The following is a 16800-nucleotide window of genomic DNA, read 5'->3' as shown; positions in this document are numbered from 1 at the left end:
CGCACGTCCTAGTGCTAAGGTCCGATTCACCAGCAAATATTACTAAGTCAGAGCTGTCAAGAGGGGTCTGGAATAAAGCTGAGTGAGGTACGGGGAGTTCCCTAGCTCAGGGAAGACAATCCTCAGGCTCCCCTTCTGGGGGTTTAGGAGAGTGGCAGGGCTCAGGGGTGTTGTGGGGGTGAATGGTAGTGTGAGAGGAGAGGACGCACCAGCAGAATCTCCTAAGTGGTTAATCCGCTGGCTGAAGAATGCTGTGTGTTCTCAGGATGCTGTCTGGGCTGCAAGAGGAACCGTGAGGTCTGGGGGTGTGGGGGCGAACCTAGAACTCGCTCATCAGAAGCATCGACAGGTTTCGAGGCATAGAAGCTATTGCCTGAACACAAGAGGGAGAAGCTTTTGCAGTGGGGTCAAGAGGAAGACTGGCAAACACTAGGCTTTTGATGTCTGCCTGAGGTTGAGTGAAAACCCCAAAGGCTTGTCCAGATGGCTCAGGTGCAAATAGACAAAATGGTGTAATTTTTGTTTGTTTGTTTGTAGTTAGGGATGCCTGGGCTTGAAGGAGGCTCTTGAGTCTTCAGATTCCAGAAGACTGTTCATGCAGGGGCCTCCTGAGCAGAGGGGCCGTCATTATGGACTCAGTCAATTCATCAAGAGGTATTGCAACGTCAGGGAAATTTGGCTCCTGTTGTCTGCAAAATTCAGCGAAACCTAGAAATCCTACACGGGTCAGACCCTAAATGGACTGTGTGCTGGCATGATTGTGATTTTGCTTTTGAAACTGTGGCCCCTTTGTGCCGAGGCTAAGAGCAAGAAAACAGGATTTCTTTCTTTCCCTTTCTTTCTTTCTTTCTTTCTTTCTTTCTTTCTTTCTTTCTTTCTTTCTTTCTTTCTTTCTTTCTCTCTCTCTCTCTCTCTCTCTCTCTCTCTCTCTTTTAAGATTTTTATTTATTTATTTGGCAGAGAGAGACAGCCAGCGAGAGAGGGAACACAAGCAGGGGGAGTGGGAGAGGAAGAAGCAGGCTTCCCAGTGGAGCAGGGAGCCCGATGCGGGCTCGATCCCAGGACTCTGGGATCACGCCCTGAGCCGAAGGCAGACGCTTAACGACTGAGCCACCCAGGCGCCCCTCACGATGGAAGTTTAGAGATTTACAATTCTTGATTGAGGAACTGAGAATATGAGGAGGGGGGCTTGAGTGTACAGATCCATTGTTCTCCTCTGCAGTGAAGGCAAAGAGCTGTGGCCGTCCGGGTGTAGGGCACGCGGAGCAGGGCCCACCGAAGACCAGCCACGGTGTAGCAGGTGGCTTCCGGCGGAATTGATGTCAGGATGGAATTGGGTGAGGTATTAGTGGTGGGTGAGGGATCACAATTTTGTTGATGACCCCGAGGTCTTGCATAAATCAATAGCCTCATTCATTTGATTTTTTTTTTTTTTTTATGAGTGGCAGTTAGAAGGGCCAGTCCGGGGATGAGAAAACCTGTGGCTGTGACTTTCCACTCTAGGTTCGATTCCCTTCGTTGGCCTTGAAGGGATGCCGGGGAAGGTCAGGTAGCATTTGGTAGGAGCCATCTGAACTTTGATGGATCTCGCTGCAATTATTTGGCCACGTCAGTAAGAATATGAAGGCCAGGGAGTGTCAGGTACAGGGTCAAGGTCCTTGTCTGGGGCCCTTGTCCAATATAACAGAGCAGGCAAGATCTCTCCAGAGCAGACCCACCTGGACTACGAATGGAGGGGTCCTCTGGGACCTCCAGACCTAGTTCCCTCCGGTGTGCCTTTGATATCATAAGGCCATCTGCAAAGTCAGGCTCTGCCTGCGGAATTTCACAGGGGTGGTAATCACAGCGCAGGAAGACGTGTTTCTTTCTTTTTTTAAAAAAAAAATTATTTATTTATTTGACAGAGATAGAGACAGCCAGCGAGAGAGGGAACACAAGCAGGGGGAGTGGGAGAGGAAGAAGCAGGCTCCTAGCGGAGGAGCCTGATGTGGGGCTTGATCCCATAACGTCGGGATCACGCCCTGAGCCGAAGGCAGACGCTTAACCGCTGTGCCACCCAGGCGCCCCGGAAGATGTGTTTCTTAGTCAAGGGTTCCAGTTAAAGACCGGGAGGGAGATGGGGAACACCTGTGGCTGGCTTGAAATGCCAACCACCTGTGGTACTTCTAGCCTGAGGCCGAAGTTAGGCAAGGGTGGCAGGTGTCCACCAGGCGTTGATGAAAATGACCATCCATCTTCCTAGTTAATCCCCCCGGGTGTTTAATGAGTGCTTTTTTCCTTCCTCGAGGACTCTCGCTGATCTGAAACGAGAGCCTTTTCTTTGTCTTGGTTTTTCTTTCTTAGTGTCCCTTCTGTTACAGCATCTGCAAATGTCCCTGTAATAGGTGTTGGCCAGGGGGGTGGAGGATGGGCCTCCCAGCTCTCTCCGCAGGGCTCCACGTTGACTTTGGGTCTTGTCTCAGTTTTGTCCCAAAGACCTTTCCAAATGTTCTGCCAGGTGTTGTCGTTCGGCGAAAGGGCTCTTTCTCATATCAAGTTCTGTTTTCGTATGAGGGCTCCGATTTCAGTTTTCATTTTCTCCCCGGACATAAAGAGACAGAAGGGTGGCTGTGGTGACATCAGCATCTTCTCTGACTCCCCAACGGCAGATAGCACGGGCGGGCGGAAAACCAAAGAAGAATGCTGTCTGGATCAAAGCCAAGGTCTCGGAACCCGAAACTGTAACAGGAGAACCTCACCTGGTTTTCGTGGTAACCCACAGCACAGGTGGTCCACGTGGATGCCCGTTGGGTGAGAGCCACGAATCATGGGTCTAGGAGATCGGTGCACATAACAGTCCGTGTCCCGGCCTCTAAGTCCCCCTCTAGGACAACACTTGGCACAGCACCGCAAAAAAAGAGTAGCAGAAAACACAGCAAAAGGGGTGAAAAGGAATGGCCTAGTCCACCAAGGATGCCAAACAAATGGGAACCACTGGTACCCAGTTACCAAACCAAAGAAGATACGGCCAAGGAACTCACTGTAAGGGGATTGGGGTGTGGACCTGGCCCCAACTTACCACGTCTTCCTGGACTGCACCCACCACGAGCAGAAAGGCACAAGGGGCCTCTGTGGGTACCACATCTGGTTGGGCGTTGGGATCCATGATACTTGGTAGCAGAGGCCAGGTCTTGGGGGGCCCTCCATGATGAGCTGGGGAAGGAAACAAAGACCAACCCGATGGGAAAAGCAAAGGCCCTTTATTCTGAGCTTGCTCCGTCAGGGGCGTCAGCCACCGGCACTGGAGTTTTGGCAGAAACCCAGAGGCAGGTAGTGGAGGGGGGGAGAGCTTTGCAATGGGACCAGGGGAGGGCTCAGGTGTGTCTGATGGCTTGGGGAAGCTGGAGGCGAGCTGGGGAGAACTGGGGTGTCCTGCGGGATTGGTCAGCAGGACACGTTTGCTCCTCTCTGGTTGGTCCTAAGTTGGAAGAGAGGACAGCAATTAGGGAAGGTGTCAATTAGGAATCAAGTTGTGGCCATTTCCGGTCAGTCGTTGGAGAAGTTACGATTTAGCTCCCTGCATTGTCCCCGGAGTCTGATGTGTCCCAGGCTGGCTTCGTGGGGTGTTTATTATAGATAAGGAGTTGGTTTTCTGGACGGGGTGCTGTAGGCGGTGTGGATCAGAGTTCTCTTTTTACCTATGGTCTGAGAATTACCCGTTTGAACATTCCATTCCTCTCTGTTGACCAAAGAAACCCTCCTTGGTTAGGGCCTCCCTCTGTGTCCTGTGTGGGTTTTCTAGGTAGAGTGTGATGGTGCCTTGGGGTCCACGAGAACCTTCCTGTCTTCCATTCCCGCTCAGCCTCTCCTTTTGTGTGGTCATCTGTCTCTGCGGACGACCCTGTCCTGGGAGCTCTGGAAGTCTGCGCCCAAAGCGAGTAAGGTCCGGCCGGAAAGCGCCAAGGGAGGGGACCTACACGGTTGCTGACTTCTGCATCTTGAACATGTTAGTGGAGGAAAATAGAACATGAGCAGTTTGAAAGCACAGTACTCTTAGAAGTAGAAGACAGTTTGTTCTGGCATCTTCATTTCCTTTATAACTGGTGCTTCTCTTAATAGTTAGGATCACGAAGGCCAAACATACCCTCTGAACGTCAGTTCTGAGATCCAGAATGCTGGGCAGTGGCTTGCCCTGGGTCTCCCAGAACCTTCTGGAAACCCAAGGAGAGAGCATGTGAGAGGTCTCTGGCTCACTGTGGGCTCCACCCCAGGCCATGAAAGCAGATTCTCAGAAGCGACAGGGGACCAGCTTACTCTCCAGGGGTGGCTGGTCTTCCACAGAATTAACCTCTGTTAAATATTTTCGCTTCTAGGTCTGCGGTTAGGGATGCTTATCTGCGCCATCATACAATCCCTGTGTTTTCTCAGCATTATTGGTCGGCTAAACTGGAAAAAAGCCTGTGAAGAGGTAACTATATGCTCATTGCTGGCTGGGTAAAAATTCCTGTCCTGGAAAACAAACAGAATCAGCTCAAGCTCGCACGTGCTCTCTCTCTCTCTCTTCTCTCTCATTTTGGAAGGGTCTTTCCCCCTTTTATCACCAGTGCTACTTTGCTCTTGTCTTAGCTGCATTTAATTCAGATGTGAAGGGCCAGATGACCCTGGATCTTACCCATTCCCCTTTGTTTTAGTCATTGAATAAAAAAGTTAGGGGGTCCTTTCTTCTTTGTGTCCCATACGAAGCTGCCACCCTTGTGCCTGAAAAGCCAATTTCACCTGGATAGACAGGTGGGATGCCAGCAAATTTATCCTGATACTGTTATTTATGATCCCCAAATATTTCATGAAGATACCTGCGTCCATCTGTGTCTCCAACTTGCTAGAGTCCGTGTGGGTCTGGAAACAGACGGTAGATAAAAGACACAAAGGGGAGGGAAAGGAAGGGGTTCTGTGATCTTGGGCTCTGCCTTCCCCCTAAGCTGTGCTTTTCCATCTGTCCTTCCCCCACCCGCTGGTCCCATGTCAATCATTCGGAAAGATTGGAGAAGCTCCAATCACATGTCAGTTAAAGAAAATGGCTTGGTTTTTCCTAAACTGGGTACTCAAGTCAAATGTCTTACTAACACTATGGTAAATAAAGCCTTGTGGTGGGTTTACTTTGAGTTTTGTCCTCTAGGCTGAGATCCATGCCAACCTGACAGTAAATATGGCCCAGGATGGGACTTCTGCTGCCTGCCCGGACCCAGGTATGGAATCACTGCATCAGCCCTTGGAACAGGCCTCTCCGGGTGGTCCTGGAGGGGCCGTCGGTGGGATACAACTAGACTTGCTGCCATGAGCTCCCACTGAACTTGGGCCATAAAGCTGCAGAAACAAATGGTAAGGTCTTGCAAATTTGAGCTGAACAGACTCGAAGTTTATTTGCTTGAATTCCAGATAATACGCTACTATAGATGATTAGAGGCCGCAGGTCACATTCAGCCCTGGGTCTCCTCATGGGAGCATTTCACAGGCGTTTCTAAGGCTTGGTGATCTGCCGTGACCTTACCTTGGAGACTGACATGAGTGTGGTGCTGTTCGTGGGGTTCCCTCATTCCCCGGGCAAACACCGAGGTGGGCTTTAAGCAGATTATTGTCTTTAAGTGTTGCTTCTGGGGAGAAGCACGCAAGTGTGGGTATCTCGTTTTCCTTCTGGCCAGTTAGGAATCCCCCCCCCCCCGCCCCCCGAGATTCCCAGTTCCTTGGCCAGTGAGTCATGGACTCACCCCTTTGAGCTGCTATGCTGGCTGGATTACATTTGGCTGCCCATTCAGCTGTTCACTAGTTCTCCTTCACCTCGTCCCGTCCCCTGTGTGCTGGTTATCTTTGATTGGGTTCCAGATCTTGTGTTTTGAACACTGTCTGTAGAAGTAATTTGAGGCCGACAACAATATCTGTCTTCAGAGGGGATTTTCCTTTGCTTCTGTCACACTCTTCGGGTTACCAAAGTGTAGGGGAATTTTAACAATTGAGCTTCCTGCCCCCCCCCCCCCGCTTCCCCCCCTTCCCCGACTTGGAGGCAACCGGGATGAGGACTGGTTGACTTCTGGTTCATCCTTAATTCTTGGATGCAGCCCTTGAGTTCCAGCCTGAAGTACAGACGGGTTTACCTCGGTCGAGACTGAACTCCCCAAAGCACTGCTCAGTCCAGATAGAGAACTGTCAGGTCCAAGGAGGCTCCAAAGGCTGGCTCCCTCCTCTGGGTCTCCAGCTTCCCCTCCATCTTGCCCTGGTGACTTTTCGTGACCTTGGTAGGCACTCTGACACCTTCAAGACGATCCTTTTCATTTATTTTGTCCAGCTTTCGTGATGATACTCCGAGGGTGGTTGGTCCAAGTTTTCTACCATTTACTGTTTATAAAAGCAGGGTGACAATACCTCCTAGTATCTCATATTCCTGTTGTGAGAGGCAAGGGACCCTCCTACGTGTGGAGTGCTGAGAACGATGTCTGAGGCGGAGAAAGCGTGTTTTTATTTTTTATTTTTTTAAGATTATTTATTTGAGAGCATGAATGGGGGAGGGTGCAAGGGTGAGGGAGAGGCCGGCGCCCCACCGAGGAGAAAGTACTTTGTAAGAGTAAGAGCTGGTGTTGCTCAGTTTGAAATTCTTTGCTCTCACGACTCCAAAGGCATCGTCACATTCCCAGTAGCCACTGTGCTTACTAAGACGTCCGACGCCCATCTTATTCTTGTTCCGTTGGGTTAACTGCCTTTGTTTCCCCTCGGGAAGTGCGGGAAGACAGACCGTACATCTGAGTCGCTGTCCTGCTGGGTACTCCGTAGGCCTTCTGACTCGAAGATTCATCTCTCTCTTCAGTTCTGAGAACGGCCTTGAATTAGGTCTTCGGTTATTTGTCTCCTCCGTTGGCCTGGTTCTCCTTCCGGCCTGCTCATTGGAGGAGTGTTGGCTCCTTGAAAACTCCCCCTATGAACCTTAACTTCGAGAGCCCCCATCTCTCCCTGGTTCTTGCGGTGGCACCGAGCTCCCTAGAAGCCCCAAGCCCACAACAGTAGGATCCAGTCAGAGTTGGTGAGTGAGCAAACGGCGAGGCGCTCGGAGATAGAATTGCTTTTTTGTACCCAAGGTGGCATCTGCTTCCTGAAGAAACTTGGCCCCGGCTACTAACACCTGTATGGGCGTCTTTTCTACAAATGAAAAAATAGCCTTTTACACTAACGAAGTTCGTTTTTCCCTTCAGTGTACCCTGAGAACCGTGGAAGAATTTTAATGCGACGTGTTGGGAGAAATGAGGAGATCTGGTTGGACCAGCGGGCGCACCAGGAAGATCCCGAGGCCCAAGCCCAAGCCTGGCACAGAACTACGTTTACCGTGAAACAGTTGGTGCTACGGCGTGGGTTTCTGCTCCTGGGGGTCATTTCCGTCTTGATCTTGGGGATTTTAGTGAAAGCCTATGTCAGAGTTGAGTGAGAAGCCAAAGAGCGAGAGAAGAGAGTCCGCTCAAGTAATTCCTAGGCCAAACGGTGGGCATTTGTTTTCAGTTAAGTTCGTTTCGCCTGTGCCCATGGGTTTCAAGAGTTCAAGGTTTTGAGAGTTCAAAGTTATGTTTTCTAATGAAGAAAAGGAAGTGGGGTACAAATTTTGTTCTTGCCCAAGACAATGTCTGAAAGACGAGAGTGGTAATAATTCCGTTCGCCCACCTTGTCTCAACCAAGGACCACGGTGTATCGACTGCATTCATGCTTGGCTTTGACAGTTGGTTCTCCTGCTTACTGTTTCTTTAGATGAAACCCGTTTACGAAGTGCTTCAGGTTTCCTCCTGAGTTATTTAAAATATATTTTGCAGTATATCTTTTCTTGTGCCTTCGAGGATGATTCAGCGGGCGAAAGGCATTTGTGAATATTCATTTGGGGTCCAGATAGCTCAGGCGCTATGGGCAGTAGAATCGTTTGAGAAACCAAAAGGGGAGAAGATGTAGATTAAGCAGAAAGGAGTCAGATGGCATTGATGAGGAAGCTTCCCGTTGGGGCTGACATGGATTGGCAGAGACAAGGAGAGAGGAAGCTGTGGGCCTCACTGAGAGCCAGCACTTCATTTTTCTAGAGGGGAAGGCATCCCGCAGACAGGAATAAAGGGTTTGAAGAGCTAATCCAAGAAAAGGAAGAAGTCAGACCCTTTCCTATGTTTGATACAAGGGGGAGTCGGAAGAAATGAAAAGAGGGGTCTAGGAGAGAGGAGGCTGGGGTCCTGGGTGGGGGCCCCATTCATCTTCTGTTTGGGTCTTTGTCTTTAAGAAGGCACCCCAGCGGGGCACCACGGTGGCCCAGTTGGTTAAGCGGCTGCCTTCTGCTCAGGTCATGATCCCAGGGTCCTGGGATCCAGCCCCACATCAGGTTCCTTGCTGGCCAGGGAGCCTGCTTCTCTTTCTTCCTCTGCCAGCCACTACCCCCTGCGTGTGCTCTTTGTGAAATCAATAAAATCTTAAAAAAAAAAAAAAAGGAACCCCAGGTTTCCGTGGCAAACGTGTATCCAGGAGGATTTGTGTGGTTGTGTCTCAAAAGGATGAGGTTTGGATGAATGCTCCCTCCCCTCCCCCCCCACCCCCCCTTGGAGAACAGTTGGGGAAGTCTTTGGAGCTGTGACAGTCCAAAGAACCATTGCTAATTCCTCTCAGGGCAGTCAGAGCACAAGAATTCAATAGTGGCCTTGGATTAAGTAGTAACCAAGTGAGTACTTGGACTCCGCCTTCCCGGGGGTAGGGCCACACCCGTTCACGCAGCAAGCCTCAATATTAGGTACACTGGGTGCTTGCACGGATGCAAAGAGCTAGGCATGGCCTAGAGCAGATAATGGACCAGATCAGAAAAATTAGCTACCACCAGTAAAAAGCACCCAGGGCCACCTTCACAAGGCATTTCCACCCTCCATGCTCTTTTTCTCCTTGGAGGATCCTTTGGCAGGGACCAAGATAAAGGCCCTCCCTGAAGGTTGGACCCCAGCAACATCCCCTCTCCCGGCTCTTTGTTAGGAAGTTCATACACACCCTCCTCATTGGGTCCGGGACAGATATTCCGTAACCTTCTAGACATTTCCCACTGTGTCTGCCCTTCTTCGTCAGGTAGGAGCCCCGGGGATGGGGGATGGGGGGATAGGGAGGCTTATCTCCGGGTCCCAAAGCGCATCCCCGGGGGAGTACTTTAACACACCCGTAACCCGAGGCAGACGGGTTGGTCACCTGAAATGGCACCAAAGTGCCGGGAGGTGCGGAGGGTGGAATTACGAACTCGCCCTCTCCAACCCCCGCCTGGGCACTTTTAACTCTTAACGACCTACAGTCGTCTGTCGCAGAGCACCCCCCCCCCGCGGCCTCCCACTCCCCGGGCGGCGCCCCGCCCCCAGCCCCCAGGGGTCTGCGGACCGCGACGGTTGGCGGGGGGCGTCCCGGGCGTCCCGCCTGCCCCACCCCCATCTCCACCCCCGGCCGCGTCCGCAGGTGGGGCGGTCCGCGGGGCGGGGCCGGGCCGCCCCCAGCCCACCGCCGCCTCCCGCGCACCAGTGCCGGCGCCAGCATGGAGCCCGCCGCCGCCGCCACCCCGGACAGCGCCGAGCGCCCCGACGCCCCCCTCTGGCGCGGCTGCCTGCGGGGCCTGCGGGGCGCGCTGCCGCCCGACGTGCGACGCGAGGCGGCCGCGCTGGTGGCGCTCGCGGGCCCCGTGGTGAGTGCGCGGCCCCGCGCCCCCCGACGGCGGCCCGGCCCGGGCGCCCCGCAGCGTCCCCCCCGGGCGGCCGGGCTCGGCGTCAGCTCGTGCTCTCCTTCCCTTCCCCTCGGCAGTTCCTGGCGCAGCTGATGATCTTTCTCATTAGCGTGGTCAGTTCCATCTTCTGCGGGCATCTGGGCAAAGTGGAGCTGGACGCCGTTACGCTCGCCGTGTCGGTAGGTGTTGCGTTTTTTCAGTCTCTCCTTTGGGGTCGACCCCGTCCGTGGTAAAGCCTCGGGATTTGCATTGTGTCCTGGCTGAGGTCTTGCCTTGCAGGGTCGGACCTTGACCCAGGGGTGCCTTTCTGGGCCTTATCTTCAGATGTGAAAGAAGATTGGGTCGGCTTCTTACCGGGGGCTGTTTCCGTCTTTGTCACCATCCCGCGGTGGCCGAGCTCGAATGACCGGAGCGGCCAGGGATCGCAAGGAATTGGTAGCAATGATAGAAATTGTGCTGTGTGGTGACTAACATAATAAAAAATGTATTATCAAAAAAAGAAAAAAAAAATTGTGCTGGTGAAACGAACAGAACTGCATTTTTTTTCCCCGTTATGAAATCAAACTAGAGAACTTAGAGGTCGTGTCCCTTGTTTGCCATGACTTCGAATTACACAATTCATTGTGGGCGCAGGCTTTCACGCTAGTAAGAAAGGGTCTCCCCTTGGGCCGTGGATTGAAATCGCACTGCCTTGGAGGTCTTTGTCCCTGGGTTTTTGTTAGCGATGTAGTGGAAAGGTTTCATCCAGGCTTTCGGAGAAGGGGAAAACACCTCCAAGGTGATGATGGCAAGGTGGTCTTTCTCAGTCTAAGAAGATGTCCCCTCCGTCCCCACTGGAGGTGGGTATATGCCTTAAGATCGTCGGGGGACCACGGAGGTTTATGGTTTCAACTTTATGGTTGGGATGACCTAAGTATGTGGAATCAGACATTTTATTTACAGGTCTGTTATTGAGTGTAATTCGGGTGAAGGGATATTTCTGCTTCCTTTCAAAGTTTAGATGGGGCTTCTAGAAAGAGTCAAGAAAGCAGAGAAGCTTTACATGCAGGCTGTTGACTGTGTCCCCTGGAGAGGATGAACTTGACCCCTCCCCCGCATAGGACACTGTGGGACCCCCCCATACTCCTGGTCATTCCGTTGACTGTGAACAGATATTAATAGTGGGTTATTATTGAAAACTTGAAAGGACACTTTGTTTCTCCACAGGGCCCGCTATTGGGGGGGGGGTGTCTACCTTTTTTTTTACCAGTTTCCAAACCTTTCTTTCCCAGTGTCCTTTCTTAAAACTTTCTTTCTTTTTTTCTTTTGTTTTAAGATTTTATTTATTTATTTGACAGAGAGACACAGTGAGAGAGGGAACACAAGCAAGGGGAGTGTGAGAGGGAGAAGCAGGCTTCCCGCCGAGCAGGGAGCCCGATGCAGGGCTTGATCCCAGGAACCTGGGATCATGATCCGAGTCGAAGGGAGATGCTTAATGGCTGAGCCACCCAGGTGCCCCTCTTAAAAATTTCTTTTAATTTTTTTTACTGAGATATAATTGACATACAGGTGTATAATGTAACAATTCGATATTTGCATATATTGTGAAAGAATCACCACAATAAATTTAGTTAACACCTGTCACTATGCACGGATTTTTTTTCCCATGTGATGAAATCTAAGATTTACTCTCTTGGCAACTTTCAAATGTGCAGTACGATATTATTAATTACAGTCACTAGGCTATACATTGCATCCCCACACTTTATATATTTTGTAACTGGAACTTTGTACCTTTTGACTGCCTTTACCCAGCTCCTCGCCACCCCCTGCCTCTAATCACTGGTAACCCCCAGTCTGCTCTCTGTATCTATGAGTTCAGTTTTCCTTTCTTTAGATTCCACAGTATATGGCGTTTGTCTTTGACCGGCTTATTTCACTTAGTATAATGCCCTCAGTGTCCATTCATGTTGTTGCAAATGGCAAGGTTTCCTTTTTTATGACTGAATAATATTCCACTGTGCGTGTGTGTGTGCGCGCGCGCGCGTGCATGCGTGCCTGGGTGTGGACCACATTTTCTTTATCCACATTTTCTGCATCCATCAGTGGACCCTTAGGTTGTTTCCATACCTTGGCTTACGAATAATGCTGCAGTGAACATGGGGGTGCAGATATGTTTTTGAGTTAGTGTTTTCATTTTCTTGGGTTAAATACCCAGAAGGAGGATTGTGGGATCATATGGTAGTTCTATTTTTAAGTGTTTGCGGCTCCTTCCTACTGTTCTCCCAACTGGCCGCACCAGTTTGCATCCCCTCCAGTAGGACACGGTGGTTTCCCATCTTGTCTGACACTTTATTTCCTGTCACAGACCCTCACAGGTGTGCGGTGATAGGTCATTGTGGTTTTACTTTGCATTTCCCCGAGGGTCAGTGATGGTAAGCATCTCTTGTAGAATTCGTTGGCCCTCTGTGTGTCGTCTTTGGAAACATTTCTGTTCAGATCCTCTGCCCAGTTTCTAATCCAATTGTTTGGGGTTCTTCTGCTATGGGGTTGGAGGAGTTCTTCCTCTATTTGGAGATGAACTCTTTTTTTAATTTTATTTTTATTTTTTTTTTAATTTTATTTATTTATTTGACAGAGATAGAGACAGCCAGCGAGAGAGGGAACACAAGCAGGGGGAGTGGGAGAGGAAGAAGCAGGTTCATAGCAGAGGAGTCCGATGTGGGGCTCGATCCCATAATGCCGGGATCACGCCCTGAGCCGAAGGCAGACGCTCAACGACTGCGCCACCCAGGCGCCCCTGGAGATGAACTCTTGATCAGATAGATGATTTGCAAATATTCTCTCCCATTCTGTAGGTTGGCTTTGCATTTAGGGGGCTGAAGCTCTTGAGTGTGGTGTAGTCCCACTTGCTTGTTTTGGCTTTTGTTGCCTTTGTTTTTGGTGTCAAATCCAAAAAAATTATTGCCGAGACCAATGCCAAAGAGCTTCCTGCCTATGTTTTCTTCTAGTAGTTTGATGGCTTCAAGTCTTGCGCTCAGGCCTTTAAGCCACTTGAAGTTATTTTTTGTGTATCGTGTAAGCAGGCGGTCCAGTCCCATTCTTTGGCCTGTGGCTGTCCACCTTTTCCAGCACCCTTTGTTGAATAGACTGTCTTTTCACAGTGCTCGTGTTTGGACAGTCCCTCCCCGTATACCATCCTGGACCTTTCCCTGTCAGTGATATCCAGTGGCCAGTACAGGGCCTCTTCGGTGTTCATCACACACCCCAGCACCTGGGTGCTCATCTCTTGGGTGTGTGGGCCCCACCTCTCTCCACCTCACTGGCTTCCAGGACCGCCCCCCCCCGATCCACTTCAGGACTCACACGCTGCACATTTTCATCCCTCAGCATGGACCCACTGTAGATGTTTTCCCAGCGGCAATGTTTTCTCCTTGTCCTGTCAGTTCCCCACACCTCCTACCTGCCCTTTGACCTCATGGGGTCTTCCTGTGCTGTGGTCCCTGCATCTTCTCTCCCTCCCAGGATCGTGGATCACATAGTCGTTGCCTCCCCTCACCTGCCCTTCAACACCAGACCTCCATTACTCCCCTCTTCAAGACCGGCCTTCTGCCTGTGTTCCAGAACCATCCTTTCTCTTCCATTTCTTCTCTTTAGTTGGTCCCTCTGCGCTATGATAAACGTATCTAAGTCTCTCCTTTTCTGTAAAAACATCTCCAGCTGCCTGTCCCCTTCCCAGCCCCCTGTCTGGCCTCCAGGCGCTTATACTCTTTGCCAGAAAGCCTATCTTATATCTTCGTTTCCTTTTCTCCCCATTGCAGGCTGGCCTGTATTTCTCCACCACTCCATTTAACGTTCCCTGACTAATGTTGTCGGTGACACCCCACTCTCCCTTCTCCAGAGGCCTCGCCCTTACCTGGCCTCCCTGCCTCCTCTGTGTTTCCACTGCTGGTTCTCCTTGGTTTTCCTGCCTCTGACAGGTGTACCTCTCTCCGTTACCTTCCTCCTCCTGTTCGTCGGTGCCTCTCAAATTTGTGTCTCCCTCCTTGACCAAGGTGCCCCCTCCCGTGTCTTTCTGCCTCAGGATCTACAAACTCGAATACATCAGGACTGCCTCACACTAGGAAAAGGGGTGAAGCTCTAGTGACCGTCCTCCCTGGGATACCCCAGACCCTCCCCTCTGTTTTTACACCCCCCTCTCCGTCTGTCAGCAGGCCCTGCTAACTTCGTTCCCCGCATTTCTTAAAATGACTCCTTTCCTTCTGTTTCCTGCTACCACTGTCCTGGCCCAGCCTTGACCCTTCCTGCCAGCCCTGGGCCACCCCTCCTCTGGCCCAGACTCCGTCTCATCCTTCTCCAGTCCCAGCCATAAAAAAAACCCCCAAGCCACTCCCTGGCTTAACGCCCTGCATTGCTCCCGTCACCGGACAGTGAAATCCAGGCATGGGGCGTCCTGTCTGTGGGTGCCCACTGTATTCTGTGACTTGCACGTGGGGCTGGGACATATCCTTCTAGACGTGGCTTGGGGGCATCTGCAGAACGCTTTCCGGGAAGCCCCAGGCAGGGCCCGTCCTTCTGGCGCTCTGCCACACTCTGTCTCTGCGTGCCGTCCTGCTGATGGGCCAGCTCATGGGAATTTTTGCCGAGCCTGGTTCCTGGCACAGATCCGGCCCAAGTGGATATTTCAGAGAAGTACCCAGCTCCGGGGAGCCTTGGGTTGGGCCTCACCTACGCACCTCCTGAGCGGACGTCTTCGCAGCACTGTTCCTTTATGCTTTTCCGTCCCAAATCACCCGATGATAAGAGCCTAAGAAGAGTTGCTACATTTTGAAGAAAAAATTAATGGGGACAGAGGAAATAGAAACCTAAAATTCAAACAGTAGGCCTGAAAAGGGAATGTGGGAAGGTTGGGATATTCCAAAGAGAGGAATTTCTGTAGCTAAGGTCTGAGGTCAGGGGGTCCGTGCTTGTCCTTCCTTGGGCCATGGGCCGTTAGACTATGCTTTTAACCAGCTGTTAAATTGTAACTAATTGCTACCAAGACAACAGGCCCAGTATCAAGAAAACTATTTATGAAAGCCAGATACATTTAAAAATGTTTCATCTTATGAAAAATTCTGTATGTGAACGAGAGAATTTACAAAAGTGTTTTTTAATTTTTTATATATTTTTAAAGATTTTATTTATTTGAGAGAGAGAGAGAGAAAAGCACGAGCAGGGGAAGGGCAGGGGAGAAGCAGACTACCCGCTGAACGGAGTCCAACGTGGGGCTCGATCCCAGGACCCTGGGGTCATGACCTGAGCGGAAGGCAGATGTTTAACTGACTGGGCCACCCACGGGCCCCAGAATGTTTGTTTTTTATTTTTTATTTATTTATTTATTTATTTATTTATTTATTTATTTATTTATTTATTTATTTAAAGATTTTATTTATTTATTCGACAGAGATAGAGACAGCCAGCGAGAGAGGGAACACAAGCAGGGGGAGTGGGAGAGGAAGAAGCAGGCTCATAGCGGAGGAGCCTGATGTGGGGCTCGATCCCATAACGCCGGGATCATGCCCTGAGCCGAAGGCAGACGCTTAACCGCTGTGCCACCCAGGCGCCCCCAGAGTGTTTGTTTTTTAAATAAGAGAACATTTTAAAAAAATATTTTGTTTTTTTCAGTAATCTCTCCCCCCCGACGTGGGGCTCAAACTCACGACCCCGAGACCAAGAGTCACATCTCTACTGGCTGAACCAGCCAGGTGCCCAAGAACATTTATATCCCACCTTGTTTCATGAAGAATTTGAGTTGGTTTATAAAAATACTTTCAAGACAGAAGGATAAATAATTAGCTGGTCGGATAGGGTCAAAGAAACATGGCTAGAAAAAGACTCAGCTGGGAGTGGTTAGCCCCGGAGAAGCTGCAAATTGCACTCTGGACTCCCTGCCCTGGTAGTTTCCAGAAATTCCCAGCAGGCCCAAGATGTTACTGGGCCATCTACTCGGGGGAAGGACGGCCTTTCCTGATACTGAGTCAGAGGAATGTCTGTTGTAGCGTTTGGTGAAGTGGAAGACGGTGTCCCCATACAACTTGCCACAAGAGATACAGTTGCAAGTCTGGATGGAACAGGCTGAATATACAGACAGCCCGTTGTATGGGGTATGGGGAAGAGATGACGTCAGAGCTCAGGGTTTATGGGGTATGGGGAGGGGATGACGTCAGAGCTCAGGGTTTATGGGGTATGGGGAGGGGATGACGTCCGAGCTCAGGGTTGTATGGGGTATGGGGAAGGGATGACGTCAGAGCTCAGGGTTTATGGGGTATGGGGAGGGGATGACGTCAGAGCTCAGGGTTTATGGGGTATGGGGAGGGGATGACGTCAGAGCTCAGGGTTTATGGGGTATGGGGAAGGGATGACGTCAGAGCTCAGGGTTAGCAGCCCTTGATGGGGATCAAGGCAGGCTCTGACAACGGACTTGACCTGGGGAGAGACTTGAAGCCGTCGAGGAAGGGTAACAGCCATGCTTCCCTTTCTTTTCGTGGAAGGCAGAGGAGGGTTTGGAGCCTTAGCCCTGATGCTGCCCTGGGCTGGCAGGCAGAGGCCAGGGGACTCACTCTGCGTGTGGCCTGTCACCGACTCCTGGGGCCTAGAGTGCGTGACCTTGGTCAGCCAAGAGCTGAACTCACCAGGGGTTGAACTCCTGCTAAATGTGAGACCGGGAAAGAAAAGGAGGGCCTCCAGCTCTCCCCAGCCCCCGCTATTGCAAAACAGCCCGTTGGGCTCTGAGCCTACCTGCAGGTTAACCTTAGTTGTCAGGGGCCCGGGCTGAGGCCGAGGCCAGAAGGTCACGCAACCTCGCGCCGGTTCTCACTAGCGGATTAGAGCCTGGGGCCAGACTTCCCAGCCTCAGGCCACCATCGGAGTGACCGCAGCTTTCTGTGACTTGCTCAGGTGCCCGGTAAGGTGGGAGCAGTGCTCATGACACCCCGCACGGCAGGGGCTTGGGACGGGGCCTGCTTGTAGCATACAGTCCGGGTTTGCTGTCACTGTTATTGGACGCACGTCGCAGACCAGGGGCACCGCTCTTAGAGATCGGTCAC

The 16800-nt window shown here is 51.3% G+C and overlaps 2 protein-coding genes across 9 annotated transcripts in view; both read left to right on the top strand.

Moving 5' to 3' along the window:
- SLC47A1 (solute carrier family 47 member 1) overlaps positions 1-8381 on the top strand; it is a 35594-nt gene extending 27213 nt beyond the window's left edge. The window contains exons 15-17 of the mRNA XM_045778179.2: positions 4353-4447; positions 5156-5225; positions 7218-8381. Coding sequence (XP_045634135.2) covers positions 4353-4447; positions 5156-5225; positions 7218-7447 — 395 coding nt within the window. The 3' untranslated portion in view covers positions 7448-8381. The remainder of the gene's footprint in view (positions 1-4352; positions 4448-5155; positions 5226-7217) is intronic.
- Positions 8382-9526: 1145 nt separating this feature from the next.
- The window catches only part of LOC123779747 (multidrug and toxin extrusion protein 2-like), a 68704-nt gene continuing 61430 nt past the window's right edge, over positions 9527-16800 (top strand). For 5 of the 8 annotated variants that reach the window (XM_087867676.1, XM_087867675.1, XM_087867671.1 and 2 more), the window contains exons 1-2: positions 9527-9694; positions 9811-9912. In XM_087867676.1, the coding sequence (XP_087723802.1) occupies positions 9548-9694; positions 9811-9912 (249 nt within the window). In that variant the 5' untranslated portion in view covers positions 9527-9547. Of the gene's footprint in view, positions 9695-9810; positions 9913-15088; positions 15859-16098; positions 16659-16800 lie in introns of those variants that run through there. The other 3 variants (XM_045778233.2, XM_087867672.1, XM_087867677.1) reach the window with 3 other exon arrangements.

Source organism: Ursus americanus, chromosome 14, assembly GCF_024610735.1.
Source record: "Ursus americanus isolate L20-20 chromosome 14, mUrsAme1.1.p, whole genome shotgun sequence".
Lineage (NCBI taxonomy): Eukaryota > Metazoa > Chordata > Mammalia > Carnivora > Ursidae > Ursus > Ursus americanus.
Note: the sequence above shows the minus strand (reverse complement) of the source record. Positions and strands in the feature narration are given on the sequence as shown.